The sequence below is a fragment of the Sinocyclocheilus grahami genome, unplaced genomic scaffold, assembly GCF_001515645.1.
Source record: "Sinocyclocheilus grahami isolate Dianchi unplaced genomic scaffold, SAMN03320097.WGS_v1.1 scaffold924.1, whole genome shotgun sequence".
In the NCBI taxonomy this organism is placed as follows: Eukaryota; Metazoa; Chordata; class Actinopteri; order Cypriniformes; family Cyprinidae; genus Sinocyclocheilus; species Sinocyclocheilus grahami.
The window spans coordinates 345,888-364,985 of NW_015506103.1; the positions used below are offsets into that span (position 1 = coordinate 345,888).

The 19,098-nt window shown below is 42.4% G+C and overlaps 1 protein-coding gene across 1 annotated transcript in view; it reads right to left on the reverse strand.

Annotated features, from left to right (window-relative positions):
• Positions 1 to 1,625: 1,625 nt before the first annotated feature.
• Positions 1,626 to 19,098, reverse strand: part of plcb1l (phospholipase C beta 1-like) — a 96,414-nt gene continuing 78,941 nt past the window's right edge. The window contains exons 25-33 of the mRNA XM_016249387.1: positions 17,980 to 18,106; positions 17,795 to 17,848; positions 15,866 to 16,043; positions 15,650 to 15,797; positions 14,431 to 14,507; positions 14,140 to 14,229; positions 13,626 to 13,683; positions 9,599 to 9,685; positions 1,626 to 2,345 (exon numbers count right to left, since the gene is read on the reverse strand). Coding sequence (XP_016104873.1) covers positions 2,127 to 2,345; positions 9,599 to 9,685; positions 13,626 to 13,683; positions 14,140 to 14,229; positions 14,431 to 14,507; positions 15,650 to 15,797; positions 15,866 to 16,043; positions 17,795 to 17,848; positions 17,980 to 18,106 — 1,038 coding nt within the window. The 3' untranslated portion in view covers positions 1,626 to 2,126. The remainder of the gene's footprint in view (positions 2,346 to 9,598; positions 9,686 to 13,625; positions 13,684 to 14,139; positions 14,230 to 14,430; positions 14,508 to 15,649; positions 15,798 to 15,865; positions 16,044 to 17,794; positions 17,849 to 17,979; positions 18,107 to 19,098) is intronic.

Here is a 19,098-nt window from a genome sequence, read left to right on the forward strand (position 1 = left end):
CTCTCTCTCTCTCACACACACACACACTTACACACACTCTCTCTCTCTCTCTCACACACACACACTTACACTCTCTCTCTCTCTCTCTCACACACACACACAGTTTCTCTGCACGGACATAAAGCTGGCTGAGTTTCTGTTCATGTCATCCGCAGCACATGAAATACGGCCGTATTATTTACGGTTAATGAGAGTGTTTCCCAGCATCCTAAACACATTAAAGCACAGCAGATTTATACAGCATTAAACAGGGTTCAGACACCCAGTGAATCTCTTCAGGAGAAATGTGCTCAGCAGCCGGTCAGAAGAACTTCCCAAGGTGCTTTGCAGAAACCGCATATAACTCTTCAGCGGGTCAGGAACAGGCACGCTGACCTTCAACAACTACAACTACCAGCAAAACTCAACCAAACACCAGAGTGCACCACACATTGAGACAGAAGCTACGTTTATTTCATCCGCAGGCATTTATAACCCGCTTACACTTGACCTGATTTCAAGAAGCTTCACGTACATCAACATCAGCGTGAAGAAACTTGAAAAGCGCATGAAGGTGTCTATGAATGTAACATTTCTCTGAAATACTGCCAGTCACAAGCTTCACTCAGTGCACTAGACGCCCACAATGACAAATTTACACATGATGCATTAAGAAGGTACGCGTGTTCAGAAGCACAGGACTCACACACATCTCGAGATCTACAGGCACGTCTCAGATGTTTGTGGCACTAGTGTTGTTTTGACATGGGTCAATATCAGACACTTCATCTTGTAAACATTGATAAAAGAACCTCAGAAACTGGCAGTGTCGAGTCTTTCATACAGACACACAAATGTTCACTTCTTCCTCTGGTAAATGCAGTTATGGTCAAAATTTTACATACACTTTACAGTTTCTCCAAAAGGTTTTCTTAATGCATGGTGTTTCCTTCTGGAGCATCAGTGAGTGTTTGAAGCTTCTGTAATAGTCGTGTTTGAGTATCTCAGTTGTCCTCAGTGTGAAAAGATGGATCTCAAAATCATGCCGTCATTGCTGGAAAGGGTTCAAATACACAAAAGATGCTAGAAAGCAAAGAATTAGTGGGAGCTGAGGGGTTTTTCTGAAGAACAGCAGGCAGTTTAACTGTTCAGGACCAATGCAGGACTCATGAACTACTATCACTAAACTAAAAAAACATTTAGGTAACAACACAGTGTTAAGAATCAAGCGCATGTAAAATTTTGAACGGGGTCATTTTTATAAATTCAACTATTTCCTCGTGGACTATATGTGAATGTCTTTTATGTGAAATATCTTAGATCAGTACTAAATCAAAAATAACATGCATTTTGTATGATCCCTCGTGTTTTGGTAAAATAATTAACATTTTGCAGATTCTGAAAGGTGCATGTAATCTTCTGACCTCAACTGTACATCCATCACGTCAATGACAGAGTCTGCTGACTTTAAACTTCATCTTCATTTGAAAGCTTTGGTCCAGTTAAACATTTTCCCACAGTGCATTTGTGATCAAATATTCCTCTTTGTGGCACATAAGAATCTGTTAAACCTCTTTATTAAGCATCATCCTGCAGCTCAGACAGCAGATCAAGCTAGCAACGTCGAGGTCATGGGTTCGATTCCCAGAGAGACTGCAGTGTAAGTCTGCCGAATGCATAAATGTTAATCTTCATATTCTTGTTTTCCTTCCACATCACATTTCTGTACAATAACATGCAAGCAAATGAATCACTTGATGCCTTTATGTTTCATGTCCACGTGTTGTTATATTATTAAAAACTGAATTCATACAAAGTCTAAATTGTGGCCGGGCGGTCCATGATAACATATGTGACATAATTAGAGCCTAAATTTCATATTAAAAGACTTCAGAGCCGTTAGAAATCATTAAGAGACTCATCTAAACATACATGACAGTCCGTCTAAACACATACACATTTAAATCCACATAAGCAGCAAGTTCTTGTGAAAACTCAAGAGTTTTAAAAGTAAAAAAAAAGAGGAAAATTATTTTTAACATTGTTCAAGTAAGTCATCCAGTCGTCGTACTAAAAGGTGCACATTCAATCAGGGAAACTCAACAGCGTATGAAGTACAAAAACATGTTTACAAAGGTACAACAAGCTCAGAGTGGCGTGTCGAAGACTTTCTCTGAAGATCGCTCCACATCTTCAGCTGGCGAGAGCGAGGGCTTCAGCTTCCCTGGCGTTCTGGAAATGGGAAGAAAGTCACTGTCTTGGCTGAACTTGCCTTTACAAGCAGCAGAGTCCTGCACGAACTCTTGGATTTCTGCTGGGAGCCTCCGAAACTTGTCCTGATACTCCTGGTCCAGCTCGCTCTGAAGCTGCGGAAGAAAGCGGTACAAAATCAGACGAGGAACTCATCGGGAACAGAAGCCTCCAGATCAGAGCATCTCAATTGGTTTTTCTTCACTGATTTGAGTCTAATAGCGTGTTTTCTTCTATCTCTTGTTGTTTGTCTTTCCATTGGTTGCTATCGTAGCAGCGAAAAACAAAGCTATATTTCTGGGTCGTGATCCAGCAGTTGGGAAGCTCTGATCTGGAGCGTAATCACAAAGCAGATGTGAAGCCACAGCAACGTCATGTGAGAGAATACAGCGCTGTAACATGAATAAGCACACGGATTAAACAAAAATAAAGCCGCACCATGTTAGAATGAGTCAGGCCGACCGCAGGAGAGTAAAACCACAGCCTGAGGTTAAAGGTTCAGATTAGAGACGATCTCAGAAGATCACTTCAGTGTTGAAAAGCCAATGCGACACGGTTTCATCTCATCTGCCAGCTCTGGGAGAGACCAGTACCCTGCTTTTCTCCAGGCACAGACTCCCCTAGTGATTAAAGATGTCAGAATTGTATTCATTCTGACCCAATAATTGCTTTACTGCTTATTTGACTGGTTAACTACCCCGCTCGCTCCCCTGGGAACGGTGTAATTAAAGAAAGATGAATCGTGTCAAAGACTGTGATTTCGAAACATTCCCACTCGCTGGTGATCTGAGAGCGCCTCTGATCTCTGCTTGCGCCGGTTAACCCTCAGAACAGGGTTAGTACTTGCATGCACTGCTTCGAGCTGGTTACGTCAGGAAGCCTAATGTACAGTTCTTTACCAGCACAGAAAACTAAAACTAACATCATTTCTCCTGAGTGCTACACTTGCACATCCCAATTTCTCAAACCGGTTTAGTCTCAAAGGTCACCTTCTAGAAAATCATATCTTCAGTCGGCTGACAGCAACAGATGGATCCCGCACAAAGCCCGACCTACTTCGGGGAAGGACATCTGCTGTCCCCTGCTGGACAAGACACAAAGCCATAAAGCCGAGACGCCCAACTGTGTTTGACACTAAGCTGCGACTCCTGCCAACCGTTCCCACCTCAGACGAGCCACGTCTTTATCACCTGGGTCAGTGTGGAAACACAGCTAATTAAAGGTTACGAGAGAGTCGTCAAGGCTTCAGCTACACACGGTTACTGTACGAGCCGCAGTCAAGAAGAATAACGATTCAGGCCACTTCGACCGCTCACATGATCGTGACTTACACACACGGACAAATCCACCGTCCCTTCAAGCAGCAGAGCTGAGAAACACCTCAAAACCCTGAAGTCAGTGGATTCACTGACCCAAAGAGACCTGCCGATGAAAGCACGGCCCATTCTAGTTTCTGTTCCCTCCCAACTCGCAGTTAAAAATGTCTTTCCTCAAAAGACTCGTCATCTGTCAACAAACCATGCTCACGTCCAATTCCACCGCGCTCTTAAAGCACTCGGGGAGCAGAACGACCTTCTTCAACAGCTGTCCTAATTCTGGTCCGCATCGAGGGATGCCAAGCTGCTGAAATCTAGATTGGGCAGAGACTGAATTACTTTAGCTGAACGTTCCCGTTTCACACTCGTCATGTAATCACCCGCACGCTCACAAACGCTCACTAACAGACTGACTTTATGACTCCATCAGCATCTAATGCATGACATTAATGATTAATCATCATTTCCGTGCTGAACAATCACTCTGCGTCTTTCCTCTGCGAGAGCAGGTTATTTCCAGCCGGATCACGGTTTGTTTCTGCTCCTCGGGTCTTTATCGAGTGACAGTGCTTCCCTGGCGAGGATCAGGAGGGTCGTGTGAATTATTAATGAAGAGCGGCTCACATCAAACACGGGATGAGCACGGTCACAGCGAGAGCGTGGGCTGCAGCGACTGAGGCGTGTTTCCAGCGGGGGCCCAGCCGAACGCAGCCTCCATCTGCTCCGTGTGCCTCACAGACGTCTCCATCTGGCTCTCGCTCACCGTCTACTGCAGTGCTGCACTTTTGCCATCAAAATATAGCATGCTTTTTTGGACAATACTATGATTGTAATACCACAGTATTTTTTTAACATTTTTTTGAAATTCTTTTACTGTCCCTCATGTCTTCTCAAAATCAAGCTCAGTTATTTTTGTGCTTTGGAAGACTGAAGGAGAAATTAAGATTCATAGTTCCGTGTCCAGAATGGACCAAAAACACTGTAAAAATACGGTCATATGCTGAATAGATGAGCAAACTCCTTTCAATACCACGACACATGAACAGAGTCAACAAAGAGCATCATGGTATAAATATGTTCATGTTTGGCTGAGTGAGGAGAGCAACACCTGCTCTGGTTATTATGGGGTTGAGAGCGGGATGAGTGTTGCCATGGCGATGGCACAGCGCTCCTGTTTGTGAAGTCATATGACCGTCGCGGCCTGCAGCTTCATTCAGCATCAACACGCTTTCAGAGAGAAACACGTCTGCCACCCTGCAACAAAACATCACAAGACCAGAAGTGTAAAAACACCCCAGAAACAGCACAGCTCATCCAGAGGCCAAGCGGTAGCATGCATAACACTGAGCACGGCCTGACGAAGAGCTGCCAACGTTCCCTCATCGCGCTCACCTCGCTGGGAAGTTCATGAAACAAACACCAAAGTGAACCTGAAAGTCAGATCTAATCAGCCTGAGACACGCTGCGCGCGTGGATCCCGCCGGCTGATCTTATTGGAGCGCTAGCAGGGCACTAACACGCGCACGCTGAGGTGTGACAGCAGCTATATACGTATACAGGCTGCTGCTGGCAGAGTAGCTACAGCTGTCAGTTTGCAGGAGAAATCTCTCAACGCTTTCATCAGCTGAGAGCAGAGAGGGTTCTGCAGGTCTCTGAAGACCCGGGATGCTTATAGCTGTCCATTAGTGCCTGATCCAAGCGTAAAAATAGGTCAGGCCTCTCTCTCTCACTCATGTTCTCACAGAGGGCAGGATTTCAGCTTCATCCTGGTTACTTTATCTTCAAACCGGTTCCTGATCCAAACACAAGCACAGATGAGACTCCGCTGACCTGCTTCTGACACACTGTGAAGTTTGCTCACCAAACTAACTGTGACACGGCTGAGAACGAGGTGTTCCTGACACACAGATTACAGAATAACTCCTGATGGGAAGCAAGGCCCAGATGGACTGATGCTGCATAATTGATCAGTCTATCATCTGAAGTGTTGTGACGTGTTTAACTGCACTATGACGCCCTCTAGTGACGCTGAGCTGAACTGAGGCCCCAAACACATCATTTACAAAGAAAAACCGCAACAACACACCTGCTTCATCAATACTCAGCGCCAGCGAGCACTGGCTGGAACTGAGGATACATTCTCGATGTTTAATTCATCAACAGCCTGACAATGAAGGGAAGTAGTTCATGTTCTCTGACCAGATTAAAGTTTCTACGTGCAAAAAGTGCTTTTCTCTTAGTGATAGTTCGCCAGAAAAAGAGGAGAAAATCATTGTTGTCATCATTTACTCGTTCAAATCTGTATGACTTTCTTCTCTGAAATGTAAAAGAAATATTTTGAGAAATTGTCTCATTTTTTTGGTCCACATAATGAAAATCAGTGGCGTCTGGTGTTTGGATCTTCCATCATTCCTCAAAATAACTGTTTGTGTTACACTGAAGAGTCATACAGGTCTGGAGAGCAAATGAGACCGAATGGTCATTTTTTGGATGGACTATCCCTGTAACGAACCGCAAAAATGAAACAAACCAGGACATACAGTGTACATACTGTATATCACCTCAACAAGGCGCTAACACACACGCACACACACACTCACTCACTCACAGATACACACACACAGACACACTCACAGTTACACACAAACAGATACACACACACTCACTCTCACACACACACTCACACACACACACACACACACACACGGGTCAGTAAAGCTGGTTATTAGAAGATGGTTGGATGAGGTTGTTATGATCCAGAGTTTGGGTTTTGGTTAATTTCAGCGGCTCAGGAAACACAACCATTAACCTGAATGTCAGATGAGTATCTGTGATGAACTGAATGCTGGGATGCAGAACTACTTACCTTCCACTTCCTGTGATCCGTCCTCCTAAAATAACAGTGACAGTGAGGAGACACGAACACACCGCAGGTATGTGTGTGTGTGAGTGTGTGAGTATCTGTGTGTGAGTGCGTGCGTTTGTGAGTGTGTGTATCTCTGTGTGTGTGTGTGCGTGTATCGGTGAGTGTATGTGTGTGTGTGCGCGCGTGTGTCTGTGAGTGTATCTGTGTGTGTGTATGTGTGTATGTGTGCGTGCACGCATGTGTCTGTGAGTGTGTGTAAGAGTATGTGAGTGTATCGGTGTGTGTGTGCGCGTGTATGTCTGTGTGTGTGTCTGTTAGTGTATCTGAGTGTGTCTGTATGTCTGTGTGTGTGTCTGTTAGTGTATCTGAGTGTGTCTGTATGTCTGTGTGTGTGTCTGTTAGTGTATCTGAGTGTGTCTGTATGTCTGTGTGTGTGTCTGTTAGTGTATCTGAGTGTGTCTGTATGTCTGTGTGTGTGTCTGTTAGTGTATCTGAGTGTGTCTGTATGTCTGTGTGTGTGTCTGTTAGTGTATCTGAGTGTGTATGTGTGTGTGTGTGTGTCTGTGAGCGCGTGTATGTCTGTGTGCGTGTCTATGAGTGTAACTGTGTGTGTGTGTGTGTATATCTGTGTGCGTGTCTGTCTATGAGTGTAACTCTGTGTGTGTGTGTGTATGTGTGTCTGTGAATGTATCTGTGTGTGTGTGTCTGTGAATGTATGTGTGTGTGTGTGTGTTGAACCAGTCACCAAGCCAGCTGGTGTTTAACCCTAAATTTCTCTCATATGGCTAACACACAAACACACACACTTTCAAACATCTCTTTAAACCACAGACCTCCTGTCCTGTACCATCAGATGTTCCCGTTAACTAATTTAGATCTCTAAAGTGGTTCCACATCAGTGAACATGGGGATTTTCTCCCCGCGGGATAATGCAGATAATAGGTTAACGGATCTGTTTGTATTTATATGGCAGTACTAGTCACAATGGATCAATCAAGTAGCCATCACAGTGTAGGTTGCAGTTGTAAAAAGTGGTTTTACTGGGCAGTGCCTTGTTTTATGTATCTTAATATGTATGTGTGTGTGGTGGAAGAAGGGTTTAGATGATGTCTTGTCTCCAGGGATCTTATTTTGGAGCTTTTATCTGAGGGAGGTCTGTCCCAGTGGGTGGGTATGTGTGTGCTGTGAGTTGTCTGATTTACTATTTCCTGTCATAGGGCAACAGACCGGCGCTCGGTAATTGTATCAGCATTTGTAGTGAGCAGGGTTGTGCACCGTTCAGAGTTGAACTAGCTTATTTCCTGAAGTTGATTTCAGCTAGAATTTAATCTAATTTCATTACATTTTATTTTTCATTATAAATCTGTATGACTTTCTTCTCTGAAATGTAAAAGAAATATTTTGAGAAATTGTCTAATTTTTTTGGTCCACATAATGAAAATCAGTGGCGTCTGGTGTTTGGATCTTCCATCATTCCTCAAAATAACTGTTTGTGTTACACTGAAGAGTCATACAGGTCTGGAGAGCAAATGAGACCGAATGGTCATTTTTTGGATGGACTATCCCTGTAACGAACCGCAAAAATGAAACAAACCAGGACATACAGTGTACATACTGTATATCACCTCAACAAGGCGCAAACACACACGCACACACTCACTCACTCACTCACAGATACACACACACAGACACACTCACAGTTACACACAAACAGATACACACACACTCACTCTCACACACACACACACACACACGGGTCAGTAAAGCTGGTTATTAGAAGATGGTTGGATGAGGTTGTTATGATCCAGAGTTTGGATTTTGGTTAATTTCAGCGGCTCAGGAAACACAACCATTAACCTGAATGTCAGATGAGTATCTGTGATGAACTGAATGCTGGGATGCAGAACTACTTACCTTCCACTTCCTGTGATCCGTCCTCCTAAAATAACAGTGACAGTGAGGAGACACGAACACACCGCAGGTATGTGTGTGTGTGAGTGTGTGAGTATCTGTGTGTGAGTGCGTGCGTTTGTGAGTGTGTGTATCTCTGTGTGTGTGTGTGCGTGTATCGGTGAGTGTATGTGTGTGTGTGCGCGCGTGTGTCTGTGAGTGTATCTGTGTGTGTGTATGTGTGTATGTGTGCGTGCACGCATGTGTCTGTGAGTGTGTGTAAGAGTATGTGAGTGTATCGGTGTGTGTGTGCGCGTGTATGTCTGTGTGTGTGTATGTGTGTATCTGAGTGTGTGTGTGTGTGCGCGTATGTGTCTGTGAGTGTATCTCTGTGTGTGCGCGTGTATGTCTGTGTGTGTGTCTGTTAGTGTATCTGAGTGTGTCTGTATGTCTGTGTGTGTGTCTGTTAGTGTATCTGAGTGTGTATGTGTGTGTGTGTGTGTCTGTGAGCGCGTGTATGTCTGTGTGCGTGTCTATGAGTGTAACTGTGTGTGTGTGTGTGTATATCTGTGTGCGTGTCTGTCTATGAGTGTAACTCTGTGTGTGTGTGTGTATGTGTGTCTGTGAATGTATCTGTGTGTGTGTGTCTGTGAATGTATGTGTGTGTGTGTGTGCGCGCGTGTCTGTGAGTGTATCTCTGTGTGTGTGTGTGTGTGTGTGTGTATGCGCGTGTATGTCTGTGTGTGTGTCTGTGTGTGTATCTGTGTGTGTGTGTGTGTGACTCTGTGTGTGTGTGTGTGTGTGTGTGTATATGTGCGTGTGTATGTGTGTGTGTGCGCGTGTATGTCTGTGTGTGTATCTCTGTGTGTGCGCGTGTATGTCTGTGTGTGTGTCTGTGAATGTATCTCTGTGTGTGTGTGTGTGTGTGTGTGTATGTGTGTGTGTATATGTGCGTGTGTGTGTGTGTGTGTGCGCGCATGTATGTGTGTATGTGTGTGTGTGCGCGCGTGTATGTGTGTGTGCGTGTGTATGTCTGTGTGTGTGTCTGTGAATGTATCTCTCTGTGTGTGTGTGTGTGTGTATGTGTGTGAGTGTAACTCTGTGTGTGTGTATATGTGCGTGTGTATGTGTGTGTGTGCGCGCGCGCGTGTATGTGTGTGTGTGTGTGTGTGGCTGTGTGTGCGCGCGTGTGTATGTGTGTGTGTGTGCGCGCGTGTATGTTTGTGTGTGTGCGCGTGTGTCTGTGAGTGTATCTGTGAGTCACATTCACATCATGAATCTCTACAACGGCTCGTACCTTTGGTTTGTCTCCCAGGATTTGCTGTCGAATATCTTTATGTTTTTCCAGCAATCTCTGCAGTCGTTTGTCCTGAGCTTCTTCCAGCTGGAAAACACACAAACACGCACAGGCTCACAGACGTGTTCCAGTACACGGAATCTACACGTGACAGCACAGCGATGAACATGTCGGCAAAATACTGCCACGAGAGATGTTCATGAACATAGAAACACAGAACTAACCCTCAAACACCAACATCTGACTGATCGATCGCTGATCCAGCAGTTTCTCCCAGAGATCTGGATCAGAGCTTCTCAACAGCAGACAGCCCTCAACACACTACTAACATTATTTACCATACAAAAGCAGCAAAAATATACTTACAATAAAATATTAAACAGGATCATAGTCCTAATGCTGTTCTGAATATAATCACAGCTGTGATTGGCTGCAGCTGATCACATGACTGATGTTCTGACTGTGAATGCCATATTGATTAAATACAGCTGCTCAATACACTACAAGTGCACACTATAATTCACACACTATCTTCCAGTCTGTCCAATACGCAATAAGACATGATTCACTGCTTCATAAAGACAGTCATTTGCTGACACTTACAGGTGTAATGATGTAACTGCAGGACCAGTCACAGTAAAATACAGGTGCATCTCAATAAATTAGAATGTCGTGGAAAAGTTCATTTATTTCAGTAATTCAACTCAAATTGTGAAAGTAGTTTAAGTCTTGGGTTCTTTTAATTGTGATGATTTTGGCTCACATTTAACAAAAACCCACCAATTCACTATCTCGACAAATTAGAATACTTCATACTTGTTCTATTTTTCTTTTCTATTTTTTATTATCTGTGTTTTTGTTCTGTCACTGTCATTCTGTTACACTGTGGAGCTTCTGTCATGAAAACAAATTCCTCGTATGTGTAAACATACCTGGCAATAAAAACTCATTCTGATAAGACCAATAAAAAAACATTTTTAGTGAATTGGTGGCCTTCTGGAAAGTATGTTCATGTACTGTACATGTACTCAATACTTGGTAGGGGCTCCTTTTGCTTTAATTACTGCCTCAATTCGGCGTGGCATGGAGGTGATCAGTTTGTGGCACTGCTGAGGTGGTATGGAAGCCCAGGTTTCTTTGACAGTGGCCTTCAGCTCATCTGCATTTTTTGGTCTCTTGTTTCTCATTTTCCTCTTGACAATACCCCATAGATTCTCTATGGGGTTCAGGTCTGGTGAGTTTGCTGGCCAGTCAAGCACACCAACACCATGGTCATTTAACCAACTTTTGGTGCTTTTGGCAGTGTGGGCAGGTGCCAAATCCTGCTGGAAAATGAAATCAGCATCTTCAAAAAGCTGGTCAGCAGAAGGAAGCATGAAGTGCTCCAAAATTTCTTGGTAAACGGGTGCAGTGACGTTGGTTTTCAAAAAACACAATGGACCAACACCAGCAGATGACATTGCACCCCAAATCATCACAGACTGTGGAAACTTAACACTGGACTTCAAGCAACTTGGGCTATGAGCTTCTCCACCCTTCCTCCAGACTCTAGGACCTTGGTTTCCAAATGAAATACAAAACTTGCTCTCATCTGAAAAGAGGACTTTGGACCACTGGGCAACAGTCCAGTTCTTCTTCTCCTTAGCCCAGGTAAGACGCCTCTGACGTTGTTTGTGGTTCAGGAGTGGCTTAACAAGAGGAATACGACAACTGTAGCCAAATTCCTTGACACGTCTGTGTGTGGTGGCTCTTGATGCCTTGACCCCAGCCTCAGTCCATTCCTTGTGAAGTTCACTCAAATTCTTGAATTGATTTTGCTTGACAATCCTCATAAGGCTGTGGTTCTCTCGGTTGGTTGTGCATCTTTTTCTTTCACACTTTTTCCTTCCACTCAACTTTGTTAACATGCTTGGATACAGCACTCTGTGAACAGCCAGCTTCTTTGTCAATGAATGTTTGTGGCTTACCCTCCTTGTGAAGGGTGTCAATGATTGTCTTCTGGACAACTGTCAGATCAGCAGTCTTCCCCATGATTGTGTAGCCTAGTGAACCAAACTGAGAGACCATTTTGAAGGCTCAGGAAACCTTTGCAGGTGTTTTGAGTTGATTAGCTGATTAGCATGTCACCATATTCTAATTTGTTGAGATAGTGAATTGGTGGGATTTTGTTAAATGTGAGACAAAATCATCACAATTAAAAGAACCAAAGACCTAAACTACTTCAGTCTGTGTGCACTGAATTTATTTAATACACGAGTTTCACAATTTGAGATGAATTACTGAAATAAATGAACTTTTCCACGACATTCTAATTTATTGAGATGCACCTGTACACAGTTAATGAAATAAAATAATCCTCATCCTAGCAGCCAGTAATTCACAGCACAAAACACACGGCGTTCGGTACAAACCATGTTTTCTCTTTAATAAACTGAAGTCTATATCACGTAAATGCGTCCCCCGCACTTTTTTGGGCAAGTGTGTTCACACAGAGGTTTTCAAGAGCCGGTGTGAATAAATATAGATTTAAATTCAAAGAGACAGGATAGTCTGTGCATGATCTGATGTTTTATTCGGACCCAGAATAAGGCGAGATGAACATCGCGGAGCGCTAAACACTCGTGCAGTGTGTGTTTCATTTATACTCGAAGCCGGGGGCGCTCTCGCGCAGAAAGTCGTATGAGGAAATCCCTAATATGGACAAAAGCGTCCAGCTATCGCTGTATGAAAACAGTTGTTTTCACAGGAAACAGTAACGTTTGGAAACATGAAGACATTAAACATACGATTGCGACAGTATATGGTTTACTTGTGTTTGTCAAGTCATCTCCAGGTAATAAATAAAGTATATGAACAATGCAGTGCTAACTGACATAGCATTTATTACAGTATAGAAACTATTCTGCCTTATGTGATAAAAAAAAAGTGTTTGTAGTATATAAACAAATCATTATTATTGCTTATTGTCCAGTTATAGTTATCTGATTTCTAAGTCAATTAAAAGCTAGAAATTAGAGAACAATTAAAGTTGACTATACACTGCCAGTCAAACGTTTCTGAACAGTTAGATTTTTAATGTTTTTTAAAGAAGTCTCTTCTGTTCACCAAGCCTGCATTTATTTGATCCAAAGTACAGCAAAACAGTAACATTTTGAAATATTTTTACTAGGCTATTTGAAACAACTATTTTCTATTTGAATATATTTTAAAATATAATTTATTGTGATTTCAAAGCTAAATTTTTAGCATCATTACTCCAGTCACACGATCCTTCAGAAATCATTATAATATGCTGATTTGCAGCTCAAAAAACATTTATTATTATTATTATTATGATGAAAACAGCTGAGTAGAATTTTTTCAGGTTTCTTTGATGAATAGAAAGTTCAGAAGAACCGCATTTATCTGAAATAGAAATGTCTTTATCATCACTTTTGATCAATTTAAAGCATCCTTGCTAAATAAAAGTGTTCATTTATATCATTTATTTTCCAAAAAAATACAAATTATACTGACTCTAAGCTTTTGAGTGGTGTAGAGTGTATAATGTTACAAAAGCTTTTTATTTCACATAAATACTGATCTTTGGATCTTTCTATTCATCAAAGAATCCTGAAAAAATTTACTCAACTGTTTTAAATATTGATCATAATAATAATCAGAAATGTTTCTCGAGCAGCAGATCAGCATATTATACTGATTTCTGAAGATCATGTGACACTGAAGATGCTGAAAATACAGCTGCACATCACAGAAATCATTTAAAAATATATTCAAATAGAAAACAGTTATTTTAAATAGTACAAATATTTCACAACATTACTGCTTTTGCTGTACTTTGAATCAAATAAATGCAGGCTTGGTGAGCAGAAGAGACTTCTTTATAAAACATTAATCTTACTGTTCAACAACTGTTGACTGGTAGGTTATATAGATTACAGAAATGTTATATTGTAATGTGTTATTATATATATTTAACATTTCTGTCCCCCTCACTTCTGAAATGATGGCTACGCCCTGCACTCACCCGTTTGATGGACTGCACCACCTCGTTCACGTGTGATCTGTTCATCTCCATCTTTTTCCTACAAAACAGGATGATTTTTCCTTTCAGTGTCAAGCATGTCTGGTCATGATCTGTATCACACTGGCCACTAGCAGTCTTATTACTACAGGTTTTCCTCCATTTCTGTCACTGATGGAGATTGGGTTTCTTTGGTTTGTTTAGCTGGGGACGCTTGACTGATTGCACAGACACTATTGAAGAGAGCTGAACTGGATGAAGACATCACTGAATCATCAATGAACTGACTTCAGCTGAAAAATGACTGCGTTATTGTCTTGCATTACTGACATAGATATAGACCGTAAAGCTGCTTTGACACAATCAGTATTGTAGAAAGCGCTTTATAAATAAAGGGGACTTGACTTGACTTGAGGCCTCAAGCTGTAAACTCTGACTGGTTAGCAGAGCTGAGGATCCATGAACACATGATCTGAAGACCCGCACAAAGACTGCTGGGAAACGGCAGATCACTCACTCCTCAGTCAGAGTCTTCTCCAGCGTTCGGGCTTCTTGAAACTTCTCCTGTCGTCTCTTGTCCATCCTTTTCTTCAAGTCTTTGTTTTCTCTGAAAAAAAAAATCATAAGATATTTTGAGGGACAGTGTTGTCCAAACAACATCAGACCACAGACTTTCATTAAATGGACAAAGACATGTTTAAAAAAAATCTTCTTTTGTGTTTAATTGAAAAAGAAAGCCACAGGTTTGAAGGACATGAGGAGAGTAAATGATGATTTGTGGCTGAATGATCACTTTAATATCTCTTACTTCTCACACAGATCCTTCAGTTTCTTCAGCTGGTTATTCTGACACTCTTCTGCCACAGCCGTGAGCTTCTCCACAAGCTACACACGAAGAGAAAGCCAACATGTAGGTAAGTCAACATGTCACACCGCTGATGTACAGCACACGCTAACGACAGGAAACACAATCTGATTGGCCGACTTCTCAAATCCAGACAGCAGTGACGGACAGAACTAAGTCCCGCCCTTTATTTGTTGCATATGAAAGTGTGGAGACTCAGATGTGTGTTTAACACCAGCCTGCAGCGTCAGCGACGGAGTGTTCCTCGTCATCAGTAAATCAAGAGAAATAAGAGTCTGATGCAGCAGGAGAAAACAGTCAGCAGTTCTGCTGCACAACACTTTCCAGTCAAACCTGATGAAGCGCAGACACTGCTGACACATACACACACACACTCACACACACAGGCGCACACACACACACACACACACACTCACACCAACACACACACACACGCAAGCGCACACACTCACAAACACACACACACGCAAGCGCACACACTCACACACACACACACACGCAAGCGCACACACACACACACACACACACACTCACACACACACACACACACACACACGCAAGCGCACACTCACACACACACACTCTGGTTCACTATCCTTGTAGGGACTCTCCATAGGCGTAATGGTTTTTCTACTGTACAAACTGTATTTTCTATCGCTCTACATCAAACCTACCACTCACACAAAACAACAGGCATTTTTATATTCTTTCTTTTTTATAAGCCCTTATAATGCGATTAAGGTAGTTGAAACACATGTAAATCACACTACTGATTGTGGCCTGCATGTTCACTTCAAACGACTCTTATGAACAAACGACTCGTATGAACAAATGACTCTTATGAACAAAAGACTCGTATGAACAAAAGACTCGTATGAACAAAAGACTCGTATGAACAAACGACTCGTATGAACAAACGACTCGTATGAACCGGTTCTTTTAGACAAACGTTCATGAAGGCTTAAGATGTTCAAGATATGAGAATGTGTAGCTAAAATATCACAAATGACAATTTACTAAAAAGTAATTTAGTGACTAAATGAATCCCAGGCAAATAATCCCAGTAATGCTGTGTAGCATGTGTACGGGATTTGTACAGGTTCTCTTTATTTCAGTGATTATGGCAGTAATCAGCATGATGAGTGACACAGTGAGTAATCACCAGTTTGACGTGCTCTCGTTTGAGGTACTTCTCGCTGTAGAACTGCTCCTGTCTGAGTGTGAGGAGCTGCCGCTGCTGCTGCTCCTTCAGTTTCTCACACCTCTCCTGCGCCAGCGCCAGCAGATCCTGATCCTGATCCGACACACACCTGCAGGAGCACAGCGCATCAGACGACAGAACCGGCGCAGACGGCAGGCTGATCTCAGAGAAACTCACCTCTTCTGCAGCGCAGACCTGCGCAGCTGCTTCTGTCTGGACGCGTGTTCGTTGATCAGCTCGTTCATTTTCTTGTTGTGTTTCCTCATGAGCTCCTTTAGTTCTTTGTACTGCTTCTTCTGCTCCCTCAAATAACCCTTCATCTGTTTCAGTTCATCTACAGACTGAGCGTCCACCTCTGACACAGAGACACACACACACACACACACACACACACACACACACACGCACGCACGCACACACACACTCGCTCTCGCACTCACACACAGAGACACACACAGAGAGACAAACACAGAGAGACAAACACACACACACACACACACACACACAGAATAAGAGTAATCATGAGATCCTGGAGTAAAACTTTATAATTATACAAGTTAATATGAAATTAACTTGATTTCATAATTTTGCAACACTGACACAGTTACTGATCTGAATTGATCTGAATAATCGCACTATTGTCTTCTGCAGTTGAAACTGAATTTATTTCATAACTGATGAATTTTGCAACATTAACACGGTTTATTTCTGTGAAGGTGTTGTGAAACAATCTGTATTGTATAAATCACATCAGAAATAAATGTGACTTGACATGAAATGGGCTCTTCTGGTGTATTTGAGACGCTCTCATCATCGTTTCCAGCTGGATTAACATCCGTGTCTGTGATCCGAACACAAGCGGTCTCAGCTTCGTACCTCGCTTAATACATCTCAGATGCCAGATCTTCTGATCTCTGGCTAATTTGGTTCTTCAAACTAATTTGCGGATCTGATTAAAATATCTGGATTAAATTGTCTGAGATTACTGCGCGTTCTCGTGCTCTCCGTAATGAGCAGACGTATCGATACTCGAATCCACGATCAGCAGTGCAGCGATTGGCTGCCGGCAAGACAGCAACGTAATGACATCATATCATTAAAAAAGACACCTGACGAAAAACTTGACAAACTTCTGGACCTTTATAAGGAAACAGCCAAGTGAACAAAACTACATACCAAAAGACAGTACGCCGAATCTCGTGGATTACAATTTGCAACTAGACGGATGCACGGTTACCTCCTCTACAGTCAAAAATCTGGGTGTTATATTAGATAGCAACTTGTCTTTTGAAAATCATATTTCCCATGTTACAAAAACGGCATTCTTCCATCTTAGAAACATTGCCAAGTTACGAAACATGATACCTGTTTCTGATGCAGTTATAATAGATACATGAAATGTGTACAGTTTTTATTTTATTTTATCATTATTTTTTACATGATTCCCAATTATTTATATTCACGATTTCTAGTATTTGTACAAGCATTACATTTTTATTTCAATGTTGTAATTAGCAAAAAAAATTGTATTTTATCTTTGAAGCAGATTTGTTACGTGACAGCATTAATTAAAGCTTCTTAAGGGTCAAGATCATGTTATCTGCATCTCCTGCGCTCCATCAAGCCACTGCTATAATATCTGTCAGCACTCAAACTAATGCACGACTCTGAACAGCATGTGTGTAAGACTCCAAAACAATTATAAAGTAATTATTTTACCACGAATACATTTTTCAACGAGTAAACCTGTCTATACATTATAATATTTTTTACATTAATTTTTAAATGATTATTATTATAAATTACTGTCCTTGGATCAGTAGGGTACTCTTCTAATAAAGTAGCAGTGGCTGGGACAGATTTTAAGTATCAGTTCTGCTTAAAAAGATGCAATCTAATCCTGTTTACATTAAATAAGCTGCTCCCGAGTAGGTTTAAGCTTACGGACCTGTTGCTATGACAGCAACTCCGGGATATAGCTTCGAAGAACCAAACAATCCAAGATCAAGCCAAATCATCAACAATCAAATCCAGCTAACGGAGTTAGCGACGTATGAAGAACGGGCCCCAGATCACCAGAGACGGATGTGAACCTCAGACACATACCTGTTAAAACACTCTGGACCACATCTTCAGACTTCACAGCAGGTTTGACCGACCCTGAAACACACACACACACACACACACACACACACACACACACACACACACACACACACACAGATGATGTCGTCCTGATTCTACACGTGAACACAGCATTACAGCGCAGCCGCTGGACACGCGTCACACACCTGAGGATGACGTCTGGTGACTGACCACAGAGGATTTGGGCGAGATGCTGTCGTGGTTCAGCCCGTTCTCTGCAGCGGGTTTAGGGTCAGTCTTGACCTCTGACACAGGATCTCCACTGCCACTGACCTGCACCAAACACAAGCAGACCAATAACACACACAGAGATGATAAGAGATCTTCAGTTGAACGTGTGCATCCTGGACCGTTACTAAGAACAGCTCACGGAAAACATGAGGTCTCTAAACGAAGCTTTAACCAGTTTATTCTGCATCACATGTGTGAAACTACGACATAATGATAATGATCAAAAACACCGTACCTGCGCGGCTGGCCAGAGCGTGTAAACATACCGCTGGTAGCCCACTCTCAGCATGACTAAACTAATACTAGTCCACTGGTCAGACTAGTTTGCACCTGTCAGCTCACAAGCGTGCCTGACTCATCCTCACCGCAGGTTTATAAGCAGACCGCTGCACAAACGGTTGCTAGCGGATCATGTTGATTCAGCTTGACTGGTTGAGCGAGCGAGAGAGAGATACTCTTAAACCAAAATCAGCATGTAAACGGACATTATATTTATTATTTTAATCCGCTCTCTACTGATATTTGCACTGAAGAACCAGCATTCTCACAGTTCTGGGAAATCTGGATATGATGAATTTTAAATTGTGATTTCCAGAGCTGAAAAGTTCATTGAATTTTCAATAAGAACATTTTCTAGTTTTTGTCAAACTTGTTTGTCAAAATCTTGTTTAGATAAACCTCATCCAGGAATTTAGTGTGAACCTGTGAAACTTCTTGAATTACAGAATCCACATTTTCATTTCAGATATTTATTGTTTTTATATATCGGCAGTCCTAGTTTCTGTGAAGTAAAAAAGCTTTGCCATTACAACTGAAGTATCAGAAATGTCTGCGTCTTCATGAGAAGCCTTCAGATATTAACTTGGACAAACATGTTGAGAGGCACTAAATTAATTGAGATGTCTTGAGCATGTGCAGACTCAGAGAACACGCCTGTCGCCATAGAGACACAGACACGCCTGACAACCCCCCCCCCCCCCCCCCCCCCCACCCCACCCCCCACCCCCACCACACCACACACCCACAACAACAAA